The sequence below is a fragment of the Mycteria americana genome, chromosome 2 (assembly GCF_035582795.1).
Source record: "Mycteria americana isolate JAX WOST 10 ecotype Jacksonville Zoo and Gardens chromosome 2, USCA_MyAme_1.0, whole genome shotgun sequence".
NCBI lineage: Eukaryota > Metazoa > Chordata > Aves > Ciconiiformes > Ciconiidae > Mycteria > Mycteria americana.
Genome location: NC_134366.1, coordinates 7,633,624 through 7,654,211, shown reverse-complemented (window position 1 = coordinate 7,654,211; position 20,588 = coordinate 7,633,624). Strand labels below are relative to the sequence as shown.

Genomic DNA, 20,588 nt, shown 5'->3' with positions numbered 1-20,588 from the left:
CGTTGCTTCATCAGTAGTTCTACTAGTCTTTGCTACAGCTCGTTCAGATATTTCAAATATTACTGTGATAAAATCTTCGTTTCTAAAATCAGTAACCTGGAAATAGGAAAAAAAAAAAGGTAAAATTGCTCATATCTCAAATAACAGAAATAAGTATCTGTCATTGCAGCCCAGCATCTTCATGGGAACACCTCATTTTGCACTGTACTGTAAAACAACAGATTATATAGTAAGGATCTTCCTTGGTTAATGAAAGTAGTAGACCCTCAGCAGGTCGATCAGTGTAACTAGGAAGACTATTTTGCTATTTTAAGTTTTAGTCAAGTTTTTGACTAAGTTTTATGTATTACTGAATGTCTTCATTGTGAGACATATAATCCAAGCCTCCTTGCTGCTTCAGAAATTCTGGGCCCTTTTTTATTAGGGAAAGGGTAAAAGTTCAGTTTATTGCAGGCTGGCATGCATTTTGTAGAAGAAATATGTTGATGTGTCCAAACTGCTGAAGTGGCTGATTCCAGAGGAGGCTTTTGGCAGGTGCTTGAAATGTTGCTGCCATTCTCTTTGCTGAAACTGTTCAACATGCTTGAACTTCCCAGTTGACTGAGCGTAGATAGTTCACTTGCTCCTTCTAATTCCTTGGCTTGCAGTGTGCCGTTTCCCTTTGAAATCAGTCTCTGATTGTCAAAACTGCATGGTCCATTCTTGCAGTGGGAAAGATCCCAGGTAACTCCTTGACAAGGGGCTTGCACCAGGCGGTGAATTCCCAGGTGGGTACGCCATGGTGAGTGGTCCTGTACGTTGCCACTGCTGGTCATCTCCAGTCTGACCTTTCTGACAGGAACACGCTCTGTAAATGACTTTGTTCTTCTAACGTTTTTATTAATTAAAACAGCATTGACCATTGATTCTGGGAGAACAGATTCATGTTCACCTGCAAGAGACATGCATATATGCACATTACTATGGTGGCAAAAATTAAGGGTGTAATTTCTGTGGCATAAACTCAATGGAAGAGCTTTAACAGATGAGTTTATCTGTACTCTTTCCATCTGTGGCTGAGAGTAGTGCAAGTTCTTTTGATGCCAGGTTATGGAGTAGAAGTATTTCATGCTCGGTTTTGCAGTTCTGAGGACATAAATGGTACCCTAGGGTTAGTCAAATGAAAATGGAGGTTTATCAAGTCAATATTGATCTAACTGGTACTCTAAGACTCATTAACAACACAGATTGAGAATTGACTTTCAGTAATTATTTGCTTGTGAGCAAAAGTTCTTAAGGTGAGCAGGGACTTGCTCTGTGTGTTGGTAAGTGCTGTGATTTGAAAGACAAAAATGTTCTGTTTGATACTGTTTGAAGTTTGTATTTACAACTTAAAAATACTGTGACTGCTTCTAGATGAAACAAGGTGTGAATTTTTTTCTTCTTTTTCTTAATGAGGGATCATTAACTTACAGGCTTGTATTTTAATATTTTACTGCAATTTTACTATTGTAGCCAGTATAAATGGTGTAAAGTAAATAGCTTATCACACTAGTGTTGCCTGAATGATCGCTTAGAGGAAAAATCTGCTTGCTCCATGAATGGTATAGAGTAGCTGTAACTGTGGGAGAAGATCTGATCAGTATGAAAGTTACTGTTAAATATGTATAAGATATTAGGGTAGAAGTGCTAATGCTACTTTAATTACACGTAGCAGCCATCAAATTACTGAACATGACTGGCTTTCTGTGCCTTGAAAATGAATAGAAACTGAACCATTACACTAAAGATAAACAGTGCTGTTGACATTGCAAGTATTAATGAAATATACTTCAGTTAGTATAAGTGTAGTTTAAAATAGGAGTTGTGCAGAATGCTGACCTTGTTTACAGAGTTGAGTTGTAGGAACTGTGTCTGTTGCAATATGAATTATGAAGCATATTAAAGTGAAAAAAGTAGACATAGAAGAGTGCTGATTATATTCTGAAACAGAATATCCGAATAGCCATTTTAAAAGAATTGTAACCCTGAATTTGAAATTAAGCTAGTTCGAATAGGATGCTGCCTTTAAGAAAACCAACAGCACAACCCCCTCTTTATAACTGTCTTTCATACCGTCTTTACAAGGAAGTATTTGAAGACGTCAGGCCCAGCTGATTTACTGGCAGTAAATGAACCTGTACAACATGGCTTTGGCTAAGGAGGGGCTGTCACTACTGTCTTTGGCTCCCACTGCTGAAGCAACAACACCAGCACAGATTTTTTTCTGCTCCCTGGCTTGGCCATGTAGGGTTGATCTGATAAGAGCCTCTGCAGCGTGGCTCTGGGAGTGAGAACTGTGTCAGCTCACATCTTCCGCTCTCCTGCAGCGTTACCAGGAGAAAGGAGACTGAAGCAGATGAGACATAGATGTGTTTGTGCATGTATCTATACAGTGAAGTATGCTAACAGAATTTCCTAGGGTGAAACCATTCATAGAGATAAGAACACACAGTTCTCTATCATGGAACAGTAAGAATCAAAGTTATGACTGGACTTTATCCAGGAAATAAAGCTGAGCTTGGGTGGCTGCAAAAAGTCCACTTGCAAAATAGATCCCACTGTGTTCTGCAGAACAGCACAGTATAGCACCAAGCTACAAAAATTAGAGCTTTTTCTGCAATGTGAGAGAAAAGGCAAGAGAGAAGGAACTGAGAGACTCTGAGGTGATGCAGCTTTGCACGTTCTTGTGGATCTAATTGCAGTCTTGGCTGAACTAGCATTGATAGGCAACACCATTTAATTCCTAAAATAAATGCTGTTAATGTGCTCCCATTTAATTCCTAAAGTAAATACTGTTTTTCAGCTTCTTAGCCAATAAATACACTGCTGCATTATCCCCTAGCTGGTGACTTTCAAATCTTGTCATGCTCTTTGTTCTCAAATAATCAGGCAGAAGCATGAATGTGGCTGTGTGTTTTGGGGAAGGAACAGAAGAAAGTTGTTTTCAGGTGACTTCTCAGTTACTATCCCACCAGTCAAAAACCTAGAGAAGTTAGAGAATCTTAAAGGTCCACAATTTCATGACTCCGGCAAACAGGTAGTGACATGCAAAGCTAACAGTCCTCAAGGAAACTTGGAGTTACCATTCCAGCTGTGGTGCAATAAACCTGAAATGCTCAAAATCCCTGTGGTATCATGGAAGGACAGCTGGTCTGCCTGGCAGAAACAATTTAGGGTTTTACTAGTTTGAATGAAGACCTTTGGCAGGCATTTTTAAGACCATGAGGGACTGAAGGTGCCCTCCTTCCATGATGGTTGAATCTCATGAGGTCTGGCCTCTGGGGTTTGTGTGTATGGGTGGGGTTGTGGTGGTGCTGTTGTTGTCGTCCCCTTCCCAGCCCAGCCATAATCTTACCCTCTAGGTAGGGAAACAATTTGCTGCCAGTACAAAATACTGATACATAAGTGGACTGCCTTTTGGTCCTAGCTGGAATTTCTGGATAGTTTAAGCTTGTAACTTAAGGAGCGTAGGGCAGTAGGGTATCCCAATATGGCAATGTTCATTTCTGCTTGATGTGCTCTTGGAAGCTGATGCATATAAGAGGTTCAAAGTGCTGAGCTATGTAATAGGTTTTCCCAGCTTCCAAACCATAGGAATGTGTAAGATCAACTTTCAGGACACTGAGAATTCAGCATAACAAAACCCCCCCGAACTTCAACTGCTTCTAACAGTAACATTAATCCTTTCCACATAGGTTGTTTAAAGATAAAAGTTCAGTGCAGTAGGTTATGTGATTTTGTGAATGTTTTGGGTTATGAGTATGTCTATGAAAATATTTGTATGTGAACTTCCAGCCCTGCTAAATTTTAAACTTCCCAGAAACTGTGCAGTCCTACTTTCTTATGTCTTTTCTTTAATCTTCAAATGGTGTCCTTGCAAAAAATCTGCTTTGATTACATTCATTATATCTGAAGCTTCATTTGAATTTAATCTGAACACAGACTTCTGCTTCCTCTCTTTAACTGACTTACATTTTTGCTACAGCTGATTAGATGGGCTGTTTTCTCTTCAAGTTAGTTGCCTTTTCATACCTGATAAAATAAGCTTTTATCTCTCTCTCTCTCTCTCTCTCTCTCTCTCTCTCTCTCTCTCTCTCTCTTCCTCACAGAGATTTAAATGCTTTTAACATAAGAATTTCTAGACATTTGGATGAAAGAATAGTGAAGAAGTGAATCTGTTGTATAGTTCATAATTATATGTTTTTTCTATTGTTTTGATGATATAGTCTGATACAGCCAAAGTCTAGAACTGCTGAAAAATGTAGAGGAAAATGTAAAGAATGAAATAACCTAAGTTCTGCATTTGTTGAACTAAACACTAATTTGACAGGTGAATGAAGCATGTCTTTCATATTGCAATTAAATTCAGAAGAAATTTTTTGACTTAGTATTCTCAATATCACTTTAACTTGGAAAGTAAATGAAAATATATCAGTGTAGTATTGTAAGCAGCAGTCCAACTAAAAACTTTAAAATATTTGGAAGTTTCTTATATAAAATCTGTCTGACATAGCAGGTAGATGAGTGATACATATTGTTACTTGTTTTTCTATTTATGTACTTTCCAAGCAATATGCAGTGAAAACACTTTCAAAACAGGACCTCTTGTTCAAAGCTTGTATCTTAGGTACCCAGTATGACTCCTAGTACAAGTTATTTTTTAACAAAAACCCAACTTGTTCTAGTCACTTGATATTTGCTATTGCTTCCTGTAGTCTTGTAGGACACATTTCTTTACACAGATAAAGAAGAAGGGAAAAAGAGACAGAAGACCCAGAATTGCTTGTTCTGATGGAAGCATTCAAGAGAGCAGAAATGTTACAGATTACATTGCACAAATACACTGATGATAGACATGAAGTACGTGGCTCCTGTAAGAGTTACCATTTATGTTTAGAATTTTACTTTACTGACATAAAACCTGTAAAACCTTATCTCAAATATGTTCATCTGTTTCAAATTCACGTTAGTGTTTCACTACCATGAAGCTAATTGATATAAACATAAGACCACCGTTCACTGAAACAAATAAAAAACCATCATGACAGAAAAGGAATTAACTTTGTACCTCTCTTGAAGCTGAGCATAACATGAACAAAGCTAGGAGTTACTCAAGATTTAAAGCAACAGTCTTTACATCTACATTTGCATTGTTTCCTATAAATATAAGCATACCTGTTTTAAATACAATAATGTGTGATTGCAGTTTTTGCTTCTGTTTTATATGGTCATACTGCTCCTCAAGTAAGCTTACGTCCATCTTGGTTGGCTGCTTATCATGATCTGAAGCCTGTTGCTCTGAGGTATGAGTCACTGAAAAAATACCAGTCATGTATTTATAAGCCTTCGCCACCTGTTCCAACAAGGAGGAAAAAGTCATGCAGAAGCAGGACATTTCCTTCATTGTGTGGGCAAAAAAGCAAATCAAGTATGAAGCATCTGAAATTTTCCTAAATGAAGAGGTAACTTTCTTCTAAGTACAGTGACTGCTTTCAAAAGTTGTGTGGTCTACTCTGAAGTTGTGGATTTCAGTCAGCTTGTTTTCATGTGGTGCATCTGGAGCTACTGCATACAAAGTTCATGATTACAACTGGATAGTTGGATTTAATGTTGACTTAAGGTTGTGAGCATATGAAGCTTTGCCAAAAAAAACAGTGAAATACAAAACCTCATTGAACACAGTCAGGTGCACAAAGGGCTGGGTAATACTGGTTTATGTAGTAATGTTAATTCTTAAAGGGATGCTGTCATGGTGACCTCCCCAAGACAGTAGCTCCACCAGGGAAATCTTTCTTCAGATTTATTTCCCTGGTTTTTGTGTCTTTTTCCCTCCACTCTCCCTTCCTTAACTTTCATCCAGTTTCATTCTTGCTGCCGCTTCTTGGGGCAGTGGGGTGGGAGGGGAGGATTTGTTATACCTTAATAATTTTGTGCTTATTTCTCCCTTTTAAGAATGTGTTAAAAGTATTCAGGCCTGGGTGCAGAGTCAAAACAGTACGTGCCAATGGCACTTGAAATTGGGAGGCTGGAGATAGGAATGCCTTACTCTGACTCATTCCGTTTTTCTGCCTTTCTATAAAATGAAATAAACTGTAGAAGTAATCATTTCCTTACTGAGAGCTGAAAAACTCTTCAAATGCATGGTAAGCCACAGTTTAAAACTTACCATAGGTGTTACAGTATTATCTAATAATGAGGCAAAAATTTTAAAAATACATGGCTTTTGATCATATCAAATGAAGTGGGAGACTATGTCTGGACTAGGAACTGCAAGTTTCTCTTCCTGAAATAGGTCCATCTGATACTGTTGCAAGGGCCCAAGAGAGTAGTATGTGAAAAAATAATGCAGTTAAACAGTAGTTTTAATATAATTGTGCATCTGCTAGGTTCCTTGCAGTGAAAAACATTGCATAAAAAAACGCTGTGAAAGGGGAGTGTGTGGAAAGAATGCCGGCATGCTGCATTTTTCCAGTTACTGGCAGAAATTATGCGATGATTTGCATCATAAATGATTTACTGAATCAGGCTCAAATCCTGCAGATCTTGGGAATCCCTTTGGAAGTTGCGCGTACATAGGTGACAAGACTCTAGTTGTGCAGTGCACAGAGTTCTGGTAAGGCTCAGCAGGCTCACATGTGTAAATCTGCTGTAATTCACTTTTATTAATAATTACTTTTGCCTTCCCAATATGCTTGTGTCTTGCAAATCATGTTGCCTACTTCAACTGCAGTCTTTTTCTGCCTTAGCCAGGGAAAGAACAGTAAACACAATACTTTGTCAGGCACTGTAGATAACTCTTCAAGTTAGCTTCTCTCTTGACCCTGGAAAAAGCAGGTGTCATGTTAGAGTTGTTCTGATGTGTTGTGGCTTGGTTAGATCTACTTTGATATTCAGCCTTCAGTAGTGACAAACTCCTAGTGCTCTGTAGAAAGGAGTACCTCAATTGCCTTGTTTGTTCAGTGTTCTGAGTTGTTGGCACATGGAGTCCTCCTGTGGACCTTCAGGCAGTTGGTTTATACATTGGGGCAGGAGACTTAACTAACCTCATTACAGTTTGAACTGGCATTCAATACAAACATTATTAATGGTCATAAAAGTTACCCAACCTTTTTAAAATTCCAGTCACACTATTTGACTCATTGACCTCCTGTGAAAGTGACTTGTGCAACGTGACTATGTGTTGCAGAAAGAATTACCAGGATAGCATCCTTGAACATGAAATGTAGGCTCTGTCTTAAAAGATGTACACTTAACTTCTCATTAGAAGAGCATTTGAAGTATGAGTTTGTATCTGATCAGATTTTATCATTATTATTAATTATTTGTACCATACCATTCCTTCAGGATCATGGAAAAGCCATCACACTTAGTTACGCAAATGGATTATACAAGGCATTCTCTTCCCAAACCATCGCATGGGTAAGCAGCAAAACCAGAAACTGGGAAGAGAAACCAGATGCCCAGTGAAATGAAGTGAATGAGTCCAGGTGGTACAGCAGATCGCTGGAACCAGGAACAGGGTTAGCTTTTGTTTTGCTGAGCCAATCCCATATACATTGCAGTTTGTTTCCTTTTCAGGGAAGGCTTGTGAACAGGGCATCTTGATTCAGTCTCAGGTGGTGTGTATGTATGTGTTTGTGTGTATATGCTTTGCTATCAAGGCATGCGTGTGTGCATGTAATATATATATATATACACACACACACACACATACATATACCAGTGTGGTTTTTGTGAATAATTTGCAACCAGGATATGATTCATAAAAGGAGTGGAAGGTCTAATTTACAGAATATCACGAAGTACATAGGGTTAATTGTGGTTTTGATGTGTAATGAGCCGAAGTAACTAATACTTGTTATGCCACTGACATAAACTTGGAAATGGATTACCTGTGGGTTCTGTTCTTACACCATAGTGGAACATTCCTTTGTACCCCTAGCCTGTTTAGGCATTCCTAATAAAAAATTAAATTTTCGTATTGTCATACATACACACAAAATTATGACTTCTGTTTAAATCAGTCAATCGTTCAGTCTTCTTTAAATCGAGTTACTTGCATCTGCAGACCACTGTATACTTTTAAAGTACGCAGCAGGTGGCACTATTGGAGTGGTATGACTATCTTCGCCTTAATGTTAGAGGCCCCCATTTGGCTTGTAGGTTCCTGAGGAATATAAGCAGTCAAGCCATTTCCTAGCACCGGTACACATATTTCCTAACAGTACTATAGGTTCTGAAAATTTATTGCCGTTGATTAGGTTTGTGTAAAAACTTGTCTTCCTTTAATTGAACAAACTCCTGTCAAAAATGTCATCTGTGAGTGATTTGCATTTGATTACCCACTGAAGTCTGAAGTGCCATATTTCCCTTAAGTCTGTTCTTCCATCACACAATGGAAGCAATTCTTCATTTCCTTGAGGCAAAAAAATGTGAGAATACTTCATAATCCAAAAGCAATGGCTTTTAGAACTTGAAGTAGATGTTTACTGCCCTTGACCTTGGTTGCAAAATCTCATTTAAAAAGATACAACTAATTTTATCTCAAACTAATTAATTTGTGAGTGGTAAATTAGTTTTTTATTAAAAAATTGTTTGGAGGACCTTATAGGAATAATTGTTGATTTAAAGATAATTAAAAATGATCATAATGGTTAACTGTCTGAATGCACTTCCTGTAACACTGGATTTTACTGCACACCTGGGGCCAGAGGTATATATGATTATTCGTGTTGTTCATGTGCAGAATTATAGACTTGTTCAACACTGTTCATGCAGGTTACAAAGATAGAATACAAATATCCGTAGATTTTAACTGGCACTGAGAAGGAGAATCAAAGTTACTGTGATAATCCCCTTTCTCTAGCTTTCTATAGTGGGGTTTTTTTTAAATTTAAATGCAGTCTTGAAGTACTAGAAAGTGACTATTTTATTGTTAGAAAATGTAATAACAAAAAGAAAGGTAGAAACAGGGTGGCTGCTATTATTTGGGTTCCAGATAGTATTAATAGAATCAATAGTAATTGTTTAGTATTTAATGAGATTTTTGATAAGAGCACATATATTTGTATTATTTGAAAGCCCAACCTTAAAGCATGCCACAGTTAGGGACTGGTGTAAGTAGTTAAAGTGCAGGGCTTTCTGATGATGCAAGATTATTTTTTGGTGCTCTCTGCATGTCCATGCTAATGGAATGAAGGAGCCTACGATGCAAGTTTTCATTATGGTCTTGATTTGTTTCTTCTGATCTGCCCTTTTGTGTGCTTTCAGACATAAGGGGTTCAAGTGTGTCAAAGGGAGGGTGGCCCAGCTGTCCTTCAAGTCTCTCTGAAGGTTTGGTGAGCTTGGGTCGTATGTAGTCCACCTTCACATTTCCTTGATAGTATTCTATTTTCCCCTTTTATCCCATGGGGTCTTTATGTAAATATAATTAGGTAGTGTGTGTGTATGTAGGTATGTATCAATATATCTGGATATCAAAAATAAATCAGGAATGTTATTTTGTTAGCTGGTCTGAGAAAGTTGCCTGGTTAGTACAGGCTGTAAAATGGCTTGCCAAATTTCCGTTCCTTAGATACCTGAGGTTCCTAAGTGACTGAATCCAGTACCACTGATCCAGCACTAGTGATCGGGAGGGGTTTTGCAAAACATTGATGTGCCGAGAATGAGGTAGAAGTTGTAGGCAGCTCCAAATTGCTCCAGTCCAGTAGTGAGCTCTGGCATCTCTGAGCCTGTGCTCTGCGTGGGTGGCTGTAAAGGCTTAAATCAAGGGCACCAAGTTAGCCCTGATGATTTCATACCAATCATCCTGTGCTTCACCTTTAATACTCGCCTATCTGGCTTTGCATGTGTTGAGAACTTGGTGCTATCCGGTTCCCTTTGCAGAACCACGTTCTTTTTTTTATTTTGGGGATGGTAAATGCAGTCCCACTGAAATCACTGGATTCATCTAAGTCAAATTGAATTGTGCTGGTTGTGAGGAGTTAAATATAGCAGATGTTCTGTATGGGGTTTTTGTGCACAGCGTAAGCAGCATTTAAAAACCTCTGTTTTGACTGTTTTGACTTTGTCGGTGCTGAGGATTAAGTAACCTTCCTTTGGAATGTTACTTGCTGTGGGAAATAAACTAAAATGCTGAAATTTGCTCTGTTAGAGGACCACTCTGTTGGATGCCTGCATTATTACTCCCTCTGTGCAAACAATCAGCATCCAAAACTTAGGGTCAGGAGTTGTTGTTCGTTTTGTAGTTCTGCCATCCTTGCCCACTGAGAACTTCCGAGATTCCCTTTTAGAAGTGACAGTGTGCAGAGGCAAGTCTAAGAAGAAACTGAAGTTATTTACCAGTTAGAGATTTTAAACAAATGAACCCTGATATCTTTCCTTACTGTTTCCCTTGCTTCCTTCTTAGTTCTTGGGTTTCTTAAATTAGTGTGACAAACAAGATGGCTAGGTTTACTCCATTTTGACCTCATAAAACTGTCCATCAGAAGAGGGTGCAAGGGAACTGAATGGCCTTCAATAGTCCTCTTCACAGGATTTTGGAAATTCATTGAAGCTTCCTTGAGCTTCCAGATGCCTTAAATTCCAGTTATGGAGAAGCAGAGTTCACATTTCTGGTACTGCTACCTAAGTATCTTTTCTATACCAGCTACTTCTCTGACTGTTTCCTATCCATAGAGTTATGATGGCTACAGCTCTGGGAGGTTACAGTAGCCTGTGTTTATTCGTTCTCCCAACAGACGTAATATGCATATAGGAACTCTGGGAGAATTTCAAGCAGGGCCTAAAATAAATTGGATAAGCTATATAAATTTTTTGCCTTGATTTTTCCACCTGTCAACTACATGATTTTGATTCATTCCTGATTGCAAAATGATTTTTGATCCTTGCGGAATGGTGCTGAAAAGTGCAAGGCTCAGCCCTTATTAGTTTCCACTTCAGGCATTGTTTGAGTAGGAATGAGTTTATCTTTGATTGTTTTTAATCAATAAAATGTACTTATCTGTAAGTGGAGTTTGATAAGAATCAAGTACGGCATGAAAGAACTGATTAATCTGTTGTTAATGAAAAGTTTTATCTGGATGACAACATCTTGCTTCTGAGATATTTGCTTTTGAGCATTAGGACACAAACCACTTCAGTATTCATCTTCAAGGAAATCTGCTGGGTGTATAAGTTAACTTTAATAAGCCTTGCAAATGACTCTAGTTAAGATAGTCCTCCAAAGAGGATGGTTAAGTACTATTACTGTTGTGAGAATGGATATGGACTTGAAATCTGTGCAGGGGAGGAAAGTATCCTAAAAATTATTTGCTATTCAGAAACATCCCTCACTTCACTTCCATGCAGAGATCTCATGAGGAATTTGTACTGCACTTCATAATCACTAGTAGCCTAATTGAGTCAATGAAATTACATCTGTAAAACTAGAGTATGTAAAACCAGATACAATTCCACAGTGCCTGATTCAGTACCCACTGAAGTCAACACATGTTCTGTTGAATTCAGTAGAAGTGAAATTGGAGAATTTTATGTACATGATTAAATAAAAGCTGCAAATTGACCAGTACCAATGAAACTGACAGTATAATTGAGATTGTGTAGTCGAGCCATCATTTAAATTCTTTTCTTGTATCCATTGTTCATGTGCACATACATACTTTTTTACATGGAATCCTGCGCCAGTTCTTCATGAGGTCTCTGTAAAGGACCTTAATTGGTTAATGCCTGTACCACACCTGGGATTTGGAATATGCGCATGTCAAGAATTAAATCAACCAATAAGTATGTGGAATAATTACTATACCTAAATAAGCTATGTCTTCAGTCTCCACGTAACAACTGTGGTCTGGGCTTCCTCTTGTGGAACTCATGCTTTTGCTGGATCTTTATACATGCTTTCATCTGTTCACAGTACAGTCAGTAAAATTACAGTGGATAACAGCCACCTTGATCCATTGCTTTTAAACACCAGGTACTTATTCTTACAGAGTGAATAATGAGACTCTCCACAGCACTTGGAGGTACGGACAAACACAATGGTTACCACAAAATCATGTGCAGAAATAACTTCAACAGATGAGTGCATATTTAGGGAAAGGAAAATATTTTTGGTGTTATAATGAACAGAATAATAAGATATTATTATTATATCTCAATAAAAAGAACAGAAATATATAATATCTCAATAAAAAGAACAGCAACTTCATCTTTTAATTTATGGTACTGTGGTATTTTATATTATCAGTACTTGGTTAAACATTGCTGGAGATTTTGTGATAACAGAGTACGTGCAATGCTAAGTAGAAAGGGAATGACCTTTAGAGCATTGTCATTGTTCAGATATCTTTCCGGCAGGTAGGTCTAGTTTTCAGGCTGCAATTTTTTTTTTTAAGGTGATGTGTAACTGTGTTATTGTTGTGTTTCTTGGGGCTTAACATTGTAAACATCTCCCACCTAATTAGCAGCATTGCACGTGACTGTCAGGTTACTTGGCAAATAGGTTGGCATTTATCTGACCCAGCTGAGTATGTTTAATGTTTCTGAGGCTAATTAAAGACCCACAAGATTTCTTACTGGGAAAAGGATAATTGTGCCAGCAGGCCTAGGTCTAATATGGGCTGCTGCAGTTGTATTGCATGTGCATAAACTGTTGTCTGTATGTGCAGTGACTCTTACCTGTCCCATTGTTTCTTCTATGCCAACCTATGCTCATGTACAAATATGAAATACCTGTTTGGGGCTTAGAAATATTTGGCTGCCCTGCTACTTAAAATAACTAGCTAGATGCCCAAAATCTACTGCTGGAAGCAAAAGGATTGGTAGCTTTGTAGTTGCCCATGGACTTCTGTTACTTCCTGTGAAGGTGTGAGTATTTTCACATCCCCTTAAATTATGTAGCCAGTATAAATCAGGATAGCTGGACTGCTGTCAATATAGCAATCCTAATTTATATCAAAGGTCTGGTCTATCTGTTCTCTAGAGTGTTGGAACGTCTAAGATGACATGATGATAATGAAGCGTGGTAGTTAGGCTGTCACTGGCTTTGAAGGAGTTCACCTGTGTAAAGCTGAAGAATGCAGTTAAATCTAAGTTTATATCAGGGTGCAGCTGAGATCAGAGGCAGATTTTGATACTCAAAGTGAGAATAAAAAGTGAAAAATCACAGTATGTAGGAATATGGAATACAGTTGAAATAATTTATGCTTTGCAATGAATTGAAATGAATGTGCAGTTGAAGTTAGCTTGACAGTGGGGGAAGAAAAAAAAGCATTAATTGACATACTAGTTATAACTTATCAAAACAGCCAAGGGCCTTAGGAGAGCATGGAAGTATTGCTTCTCCATCAGGTCAGAAACTAGTTAATAGGAAAAGGGGAATAAACTCGCTTTTCCCTTTACCCTGCTCTCTGTGTCTTGAGTGATTAATCTGTGCTCTGCCTCAAGCTGTTAATCTGCAGCGGTGATATTTCAATTATATACGGCATTTTGTCCATCCCCTCTGGAAATTCTGGATTTGTCAGCGCTAAAGCATCACTAGTACATGACTGCAACTTCACTGATAACTGCACAGCTAAACCTTGTTTGCTCTCAAGAAACAGTTTTGGAGGTTAGGGTAGTATCTGCCGGCATAAACTTTAATGCAGAAAGAACAGCAGCAATGCATGTTTTCCAGACACAAACAACTAAATTTGAGGGAACACTGCCTTGATGGAAGGATGGACAACGGAATGACTGGGTAAGGCAATAATTCTCCAAACTTCCTTATTTTCTCTAGAAAAACATGAATAGTGAAAGTAGCAACGTTAACATTCCCATTCTGTCCTTGAGTGGATTCTCCTACCCTATTGTCTTGCACCCTTGTTCCTATTTAAGGAGATCTGATAACACGAGGGTGGTTATTCCAGCCCCAACTTTTCTGTGCTATTTAAAGCAAAGTATTTCTTGCTATTCAGGACTATTCTTCTGATCTGATTGCTGAAGAATACAATTGATTCTTACATCCTCATAAGATTGCTTTATTTATTTATAAACTGTTGTTTCCTCTCTATTAACCAATACCTCCTTTAAAAAAAAAATTAAAATCCACTAATGTCTCTTTTTCTGAAGTCATTTATCATTCTTATGGCTTTCTTCAGAACCGACTTCAGTTTCTCTACATTTTTGCAAGTAGTTATATTTTTGAAAATTGCGGTATTTCCAGCCTCAGCCTCCGTATCTGTTACTTGTTTATCGGGAATATGCAGCAAGTGAAAGGGCAGAGCAAGCCTCTCCTCCCTGGCTCACCAGCCATGTTCTGCATTAATGGAAAAGCAACCTCTACGTGTTCTTTGATCCTTCATTGTCTGGTAAGAGTTTCACTAAGGAAACAGTTCTTGGTAACATTTTAAAAAGTTTATTTCCTTTCACAGCCTCTTCTTGGTTAAGTGAGACCTTTGTTCAGGACAGGTCCATGCAGCATGAGCTCCTTAGGGGCAGGAAAATTCCACCGCTACCTGGTAGCCATCTGATTTAAAGAAGACAAACTACAAGCTGGGTGACCATTCTACATACCTTTATTTTTAAATGGATTGGTACTTCCACTTACTTCATTGGGATGTTTCCTGATTGCAAAGTATTCAGATAAATTGGCAGGATGAGACTCTAAAATGCAGGCCAACAACACTATGCATGTGAAAGGATTCCCACATTGTAAATATTTTTCAGACAACTTTAAATTAAACTGTCATATTTAAAGATTTTGTGATCACATTTCTAATACAGGTACTCTCAATACAGAATATTCAAAGGTGATATGATAGAGTAAGATTGGTTTAAAAGTCAATATATTAGAATGTTTGTTTGCATTGTAGGTTGAGAGTCTTCAGGATTAATGTTTTAAAGGTTTTTCTTTGCAATAATAACTAGAAATCTTAAAAGTATAAATCTCTGGGAGTTAGGGCTTTGAGAAATCACTGGGAATATTTAAAATGTACTTAAAATGTTCAGTATATGACAAAATTTAGTAATATTTTATAGTTTTAAGGGCATTTCAAATTAAGTATTTGTACTGTTAAAAACAGTTTAAGATCCCGGGCATGCAAAACCTATTTGACTTCATTAAGGCTCTGCTGAGATACCACCTTGATTGCAGAATGAAAGCACATTTTAGATGAGCCTTCTTTTGATTAAGCAATTCCACTTTGCTTGTCACCTGCTATGGCAGGTAATGCAAAACCCGAAAACCTCCCCAAACCCTCCCAACTGAAAAAAAAAAAGCAAACCACAAACCAAAACTTCAGCTGAAGTAACAGTTCTGCATTTTTTTTAAATGGAATACTGTGGAAGTGTGTTTGTGCCAACCGGAGCGCGATACCACAACAGGACTGGTACTTATTAATGGAATATTACGATTTTGTGAATTCCTTTGGACCTGGTTTGAAGTTGCCCCTTTTTTGTTTTGCTTCTGTTGATCGGGCGGTCGCTGTACAGCTGCTCTAGTGCTTTCTCACCGACTTGGGCACCGGCAGGCCGGGGGGCTCCCCCGCATCCGCACAGAACTACTGGCGGTTCGCAGCGGCCGTGTGCAGTCCCGCCATTCGGCGAGCCACCATCAGATCTCCTCCCCAGAGCCTTTCCCTGCTCTACAGCTCTCGCACAAGCCCCTCCGTGTGAGAGGGGTTAGTCCCGCTCGCCCTGCTCCGTGTGCGCTGAGCACTCATTAACGCCGGTGCTCCCGCTCCGCAGGGCCGGGCCGGGCCGGCGGCTCCTTCCCGGGGGGGCCGGGCCTGCAAAGCCATCCCCTCCCCGGCCGCGGGGCAAGGGTGAGGGCCGGGCGGGCCCCGCCGCGCCATGGCCGCTCCCTGCTACTTGGGCTGGGATTTCAGCACGCAGCAGGTACCGGGGCCTCCTCTCCCCTCCCTCGGCAGGCGGCGGCTGCGCGCATGGCAGCGGGGCCGGGGGACCGGCGGGGGACCTGGCCCCTGCCCCGGGCCTGCCCCGGGCCTCCCCTGCGCGGGGCTCGTCTGGCGGCGCCGCAGCAGCCACCGCCGGGGGTCTGAAGCGCGGGGGGTGCGGGCGGCTGCACCCAGCCAGGCCTCGGGGAGCTGCAAGGGGACAAGGCCCGGGCTGGCCCGCCCGCCGCCGTGGCCCACTGACCTGCCGCGGTGCTGCCCCGCAGCATGGAAGGGGAACAGGCCTTCCTTCTCTCTAGCAGCTTCCATCGCCTTTTTTCCTCCACCCAGCGACGGTTTTGTTTTGCAGGGTTTCCTCATGTACAGCAGGGCCGGGCTGGGCGCTGCAGGATGCTGTGCTGTGCTCAGTGCCCAGAGTTCACGCACGCCAGCAGCCTACCACAGCTGATGCAAAATAATTCCCAGCACTTCATGTGTTTTAAGGCTTCTGTGGGCCATGGGCACTGCCTGTGCCCAGGTGTTTGCATGCTTCCTTCCCTTTGCCTGCGTAAGCTCATCCTTCGTCCCTTTTTGTTTGTCCCATCTCTTGTCTGAAGCTGCAGGCTGTGTGTCCTAACATGTCCTGCTTCCCCATCCTGCTAGGGATGCATTTAATCCTGGAAAGGAGTGTTGTGGCTCTTCTCTACATGCAGACTGCATGGATATCCCTCTGCCAGCGGCATCAGGCAGGCTGGGAGCTAAGATTTGCACCTGAATCCAGCTTTTCCAGTGTCCTTGTGTGAATCAAGACTAGTAGGATTGTAAACCTGGACGCTCAGGTTGCTTCTTGAAATTTGGATTTGTCGGCACAATTGGCTATTACTACACTGCGAATAGAAACACTGCTCAAGTTGTGTGTAGGCCTGAATATGTTTAACCAATAGGCACATGAGCATAAATAACTTCATTATGGCTGTGCTGAAGTTTGGGAGCTTGGAAAGACACATCCAGGTTACCCATATGAGGTTGATCAAGTGTTTTTCTAAGGGGATGTGCTGCAAGCAGAAAGCCAATTAAGCTGCAGTGATTCAAGGCCAATTTTAAGCCAGCTCAGGGCACCAGCTTGGTAATGAGTTGTGCCAGTATGTAAATGATGGCCCTACATTAGTATGGCTAAAATTGAAGTAAGCCACTCCTAAATGGGGATGGCCTTGTTATTTGAATAGAACTCTCTGAGATGACTTGATCTTTGTAGGTTTTTTTTGTCTGTTCCTTTAGCAACAGTTTATACTTTCTCCCTTGTTGAAATACGTGCAGAATGTGAGCTACCTTCTCACTTTTCTTCTAGGCTGTTAATGTTTTTCTTCTGTACTAGGTGACCTTGAGAGAAGATAGAGGAGGAAAGCTTGTGCTACTCTTCTAGTTTGTGCTTACAGGAAAGCTCAGCTTTATGGAGTTACCTGTTTGGGATGTTGCTTTCCATATGTTGCAGAAGCTCAGAATACACTTGTGTAATGTCCTCTGAGCTTTGCCAGACTGGTAGAGTTTGATTTACTCACCATTTGGGGAGCAGGGAAGGTCCTCAAGGTATCCTAAGGGTCTGTTAGGTTCCTCAGTAAGATGGGGCAAAAAAAAGGGGGGGGGGAGGGAAGCATATGACGTCTTTAATCTAAGATACTGTATTCTTTGGAGAAACTGGAAAAATCAGTTACCATGATGCAAGCTGTGACCCTGGTAACTTGTTTGCTGTTCTTTAGCATATACCTGCATCTTGGTCTTGTGCAATTAAGGAGAGAGAAAATGGGGGGGGGGGAATGCAAGCAAACAAATATACATGTTGCTGAATAGGTGGCCTGCTGGAAATTCACATAATAACTTGTTTCATGTAAAATTGTGCCCATGCTTTCAGTGAGTTGTATGGATTGGGGTGATCTTTCCCATTTTGTCTGTGAGAACTGAATTATTATAAATGTGTTACCAGTGCTATTTAATTAATGTTAGTTTTTGTTAACATCCTGTTTTATGTCTTCTAGCTGAAAGTCATTGCTATTGATGAACAGCTGAGGGTCATTTATGAGGATAATGTTCATTTTGATAAAGACCTTCCGGAATTTAAGTAAGGCTTTTTATATTTTACTTGGGTAATATAATTTAGAACTTTGGGGATTGGGGCAGGAGGGCTGTTGCTTTATATGGTCTCACTGATATGTGTAGAGGCATGGAAAAAGTTCATGCCACGTTCATGTTTCATACTTGGCAATGGTACTCTATGCTCTTGCCTTCCTTGGTATGTAAATGTGGCAAGAACTCCCAACAGGAAAAAAATTAAAAAAATCTACCCCAAAGTATTATGTATAATAAACCAATTTTTTTTTTGTTTGGGACTTCACACTTGTGGACATGACCGTTTCTTTTCGGGTCACAGGAGTAAGCACTACCCTTGTGTCAGGGTGGGATGCTATGATAACAGCAAGTAAATTGCATGAGAGGAACTTCTAAAGGCATTTGGAGACAAATTCAGTGGTTCCAAATCTCACAATAGGATGTAGGATGACAATATTTGTTTACTTCAGTTAATAGACTAGAATTTACAAATGTCATTTTCCGTGGTCACAGGTTTCAATAAAGTACATTTATTTACTTGATGGTTTAACAGCAAAAATTGCATTTCATCTTCTAGATTCAAGCCACTAATGGTGACACTTAGGAAACTTAGAAATAACTATGAATTATATGGAGCCAATGAGCAGTATCAGCATTGGAGTCTATCACAGATCTTACTTCAGGATCAGAGACTTTCCTTGGAAATTATTTCCTTTGCAATTGGGTCAACCATCTCTTATGTCACCTCCTAGGAGCTGGCTTTTACTTTTTCAGGTTTCAAACACTGATCATATCCTTGCTCTTAACATAAAAGCATTGCAAACTCTCTTTGGTTATTAATAAACTTGAAGAACTTTGCTTGATGGGGAAAAAATTGCTGAATTTACCAAGAGAAAATACCGTTTGTCTGTAGGACTCAAGGTGGAGTCTATATTCACAGTGACAGACTGACAGTCACTTCTCCCGTGCTAATGTGGGTCAAGGTATGAACAAGCTTTATATAGTTCGACTTCTTCCTTGCTGTTATTGAAACGGAAATGTATTCCAAGCAGTAGTGAAACTCATCATTCAAATCAACATAGTCCTTTTCCTTGTGTTCTCTTTCTTTTAAGTGATATTCTGTGTCTTTGGTATGCAAATACTAATGTTATCAACAAACGTAGTGGAAAACACTAACATTTTGAGGGTTTTTTTTGTTTGTTTCTTCACTCTCTACTATTATAGCATTGTATGTGGTATTAATCCTTTCCTGACTTTTCCTCATTTGAAAAAAGACTATTCTTTTTTCCTCATCTTTTTGTTTCAAACACAAAAGGGGCAGCTGTTGCTTTGCCTAGCTTGAATCTGTATTTTTGTAGCATCCAGGTTACTTGCACTATTTTTTTAGAATAAGGTTTGCTAAGCAATTGATATCTCAAATGGTAAGTGGTTAGAGAGCAGTTTATTCAGTGATCCCCAGTCACTTTGACTGGTGTTTATTTTGAAATACAACATTTTTTTCTGTTCTAAAAGAAGACCTTCCTTGCTTCACTGCAACACTTGCTCTGACATGGTACTATATAAATTTGTCTTACTAGTGTGGTTTGAATAGTTAAGATATTTGAAAGGTCACAGAACCCCCAGCTGGTGATCCACAGTAGTTGACAAAAGTTTGATAAAATTGCTTGCAGTTGGTGTTTTGAACCATAATGAACAGGAACAGTTGTAATTACTAAATTAACAAAATGATGATACAGGTATATGATGTTTCTTGGGAAATTTTGAAGTCTTGCAGTGGTCCATTTGTCAAGATAGTCTGGGAAATGTTGATCTGAATGAAGCTATGTAAAGATAGATTAATTCTTGGTTTTAAACTTCAGGAAAATGTGGCAAGAACAAGATTAATCTAGGTGCTTAAAGTGCTAAAATTCACTGGAGTTAGCCTTATATTTAAGAGACCCTGAGTTTTCAGCTAACACTGGGGGCAGTGGTATTGAGGATACCTAATGGATGCACCCCAATGGGTGCACCCTATTAAGATTTCATACATTTCCAAAAGAAAGAAGAGAAGAAGATAATCCTGCTTTGTGTCTGGCACTCTTAGAAGTGGCTTTTTAATGAACTGAAATTCTTTAACACTTGCCTCTTATTTAGGTTTCAAAGAATGGATCTTTGTGATTCAGCTTGTTTAAAGATCTTTTTTTTCCCTGTATGATTCAACTTTTCTTTTATGGACTTTTATTTAGTAAATTAATTTATGCAGCTTCTTGAGAAGTCCATATTCATTAGCTAATTTTTCATTATCTGCCAATGAACTCTTATCAGTGATGACATGAATTTACGGTTTAATTCCAGAGATTGTGAGTATGCATAATTTGATAGCTTGTTATAGTCATTCTTGATTCTGTTTGTTCTTGTAGGCTCTGGATATGATTTTGGAAAAGATGAAATCTTTGGGCTTTAACTTCTCTCAAGTCAGAGCTTTGTCTGGTGCTGGCCAGGTTAGTTTATAAAGAAAAAAATCAGTCTTAGTATATTTCTTCAATAGAGTATAAGGTATAGTGATAAATTTCATTTAAATAATTGTATTGCAGAAGACCATAATGACATCAA

The 20,588-nt window shown here is 39.4% G+C and overlaps 2 protein-coding genes across 5 annotated transcripts in view; one reads left to right on the top strand and one right to left on the bottom strand.

The window, feature by feature from the left end:
* Positions 1-227: 227 nt before the first annotated feature.
* Positions 228-5,425, bottom strand: C2H9orf152 (chromosome 2 C9orf152 homolog). The gene is made up of 2 exons (XM_075492336.1): positions 5,197-5,425; positions 228-931 (listed from the first exon to the last, which is right to left on the bottom strand). The coding sequence occupies exons 1-2, from the start codon at positions 5,423-5,425 to the stop codon at positions 360-362; spliced, it is 801 nt and encodes a 266-aa protein (XP_075348451.1). The 3' UTR covers positions 228-359.
* A 10,172-nt stretch (positions 5,426-15,597) lies between these two features.
* XYLB (xylulokinase) overlaps positions 15,598-20,588 on the top strand; it is an 84,888-nt gene continuing 79,897 nt past the window's right edge. The window contains exons 1-4 of one of the 4 annotated variants that reach the window (XM_075492333.1): positions 15,598-15,897; positions 17,927-18,009; positions 18,910-18,979; positions 20,396-20,476. In XM_075492333.1, coding sequence (XP_075348448.1) covers positions 15,853-15,897; positions 17,927-18,009; positions 18,910-18,979; positions 20,396-20,476 — 279 coding nt within the window. In that variant the 5' untranslated portion in view covers positions 15,598-15,852. Of the gene's footprint in view, positions 15,898-15,944; positions 16,462-17,926; positions 18,010-18,909; positions 18,980-20,395; positions 20,477-20,588 lie in introns of those variants that run through there. The other 3 variants (XM_075492334.1, XM_075492332.1, XM_075492335.1) reach the window with 3 other exon arrangements.

Bases quoted from the DNA above. Each gene is read 5' to 3' on its own strand.
- C2H9orf152 (XM_075492336.1), bottom strand. From the start codon at position 5,425: ATGAAGGAAATGTCCTGCTTCTGCATGACTTTTTCCTCCTTGTTGGAA. The intron at 932-5,196 runs GTATGCTTATAT...TGTCTCTTGCAG, and splicing joins CATTATTGTATTTAAAACAG to GTGAACATGAATCTGTTCTC.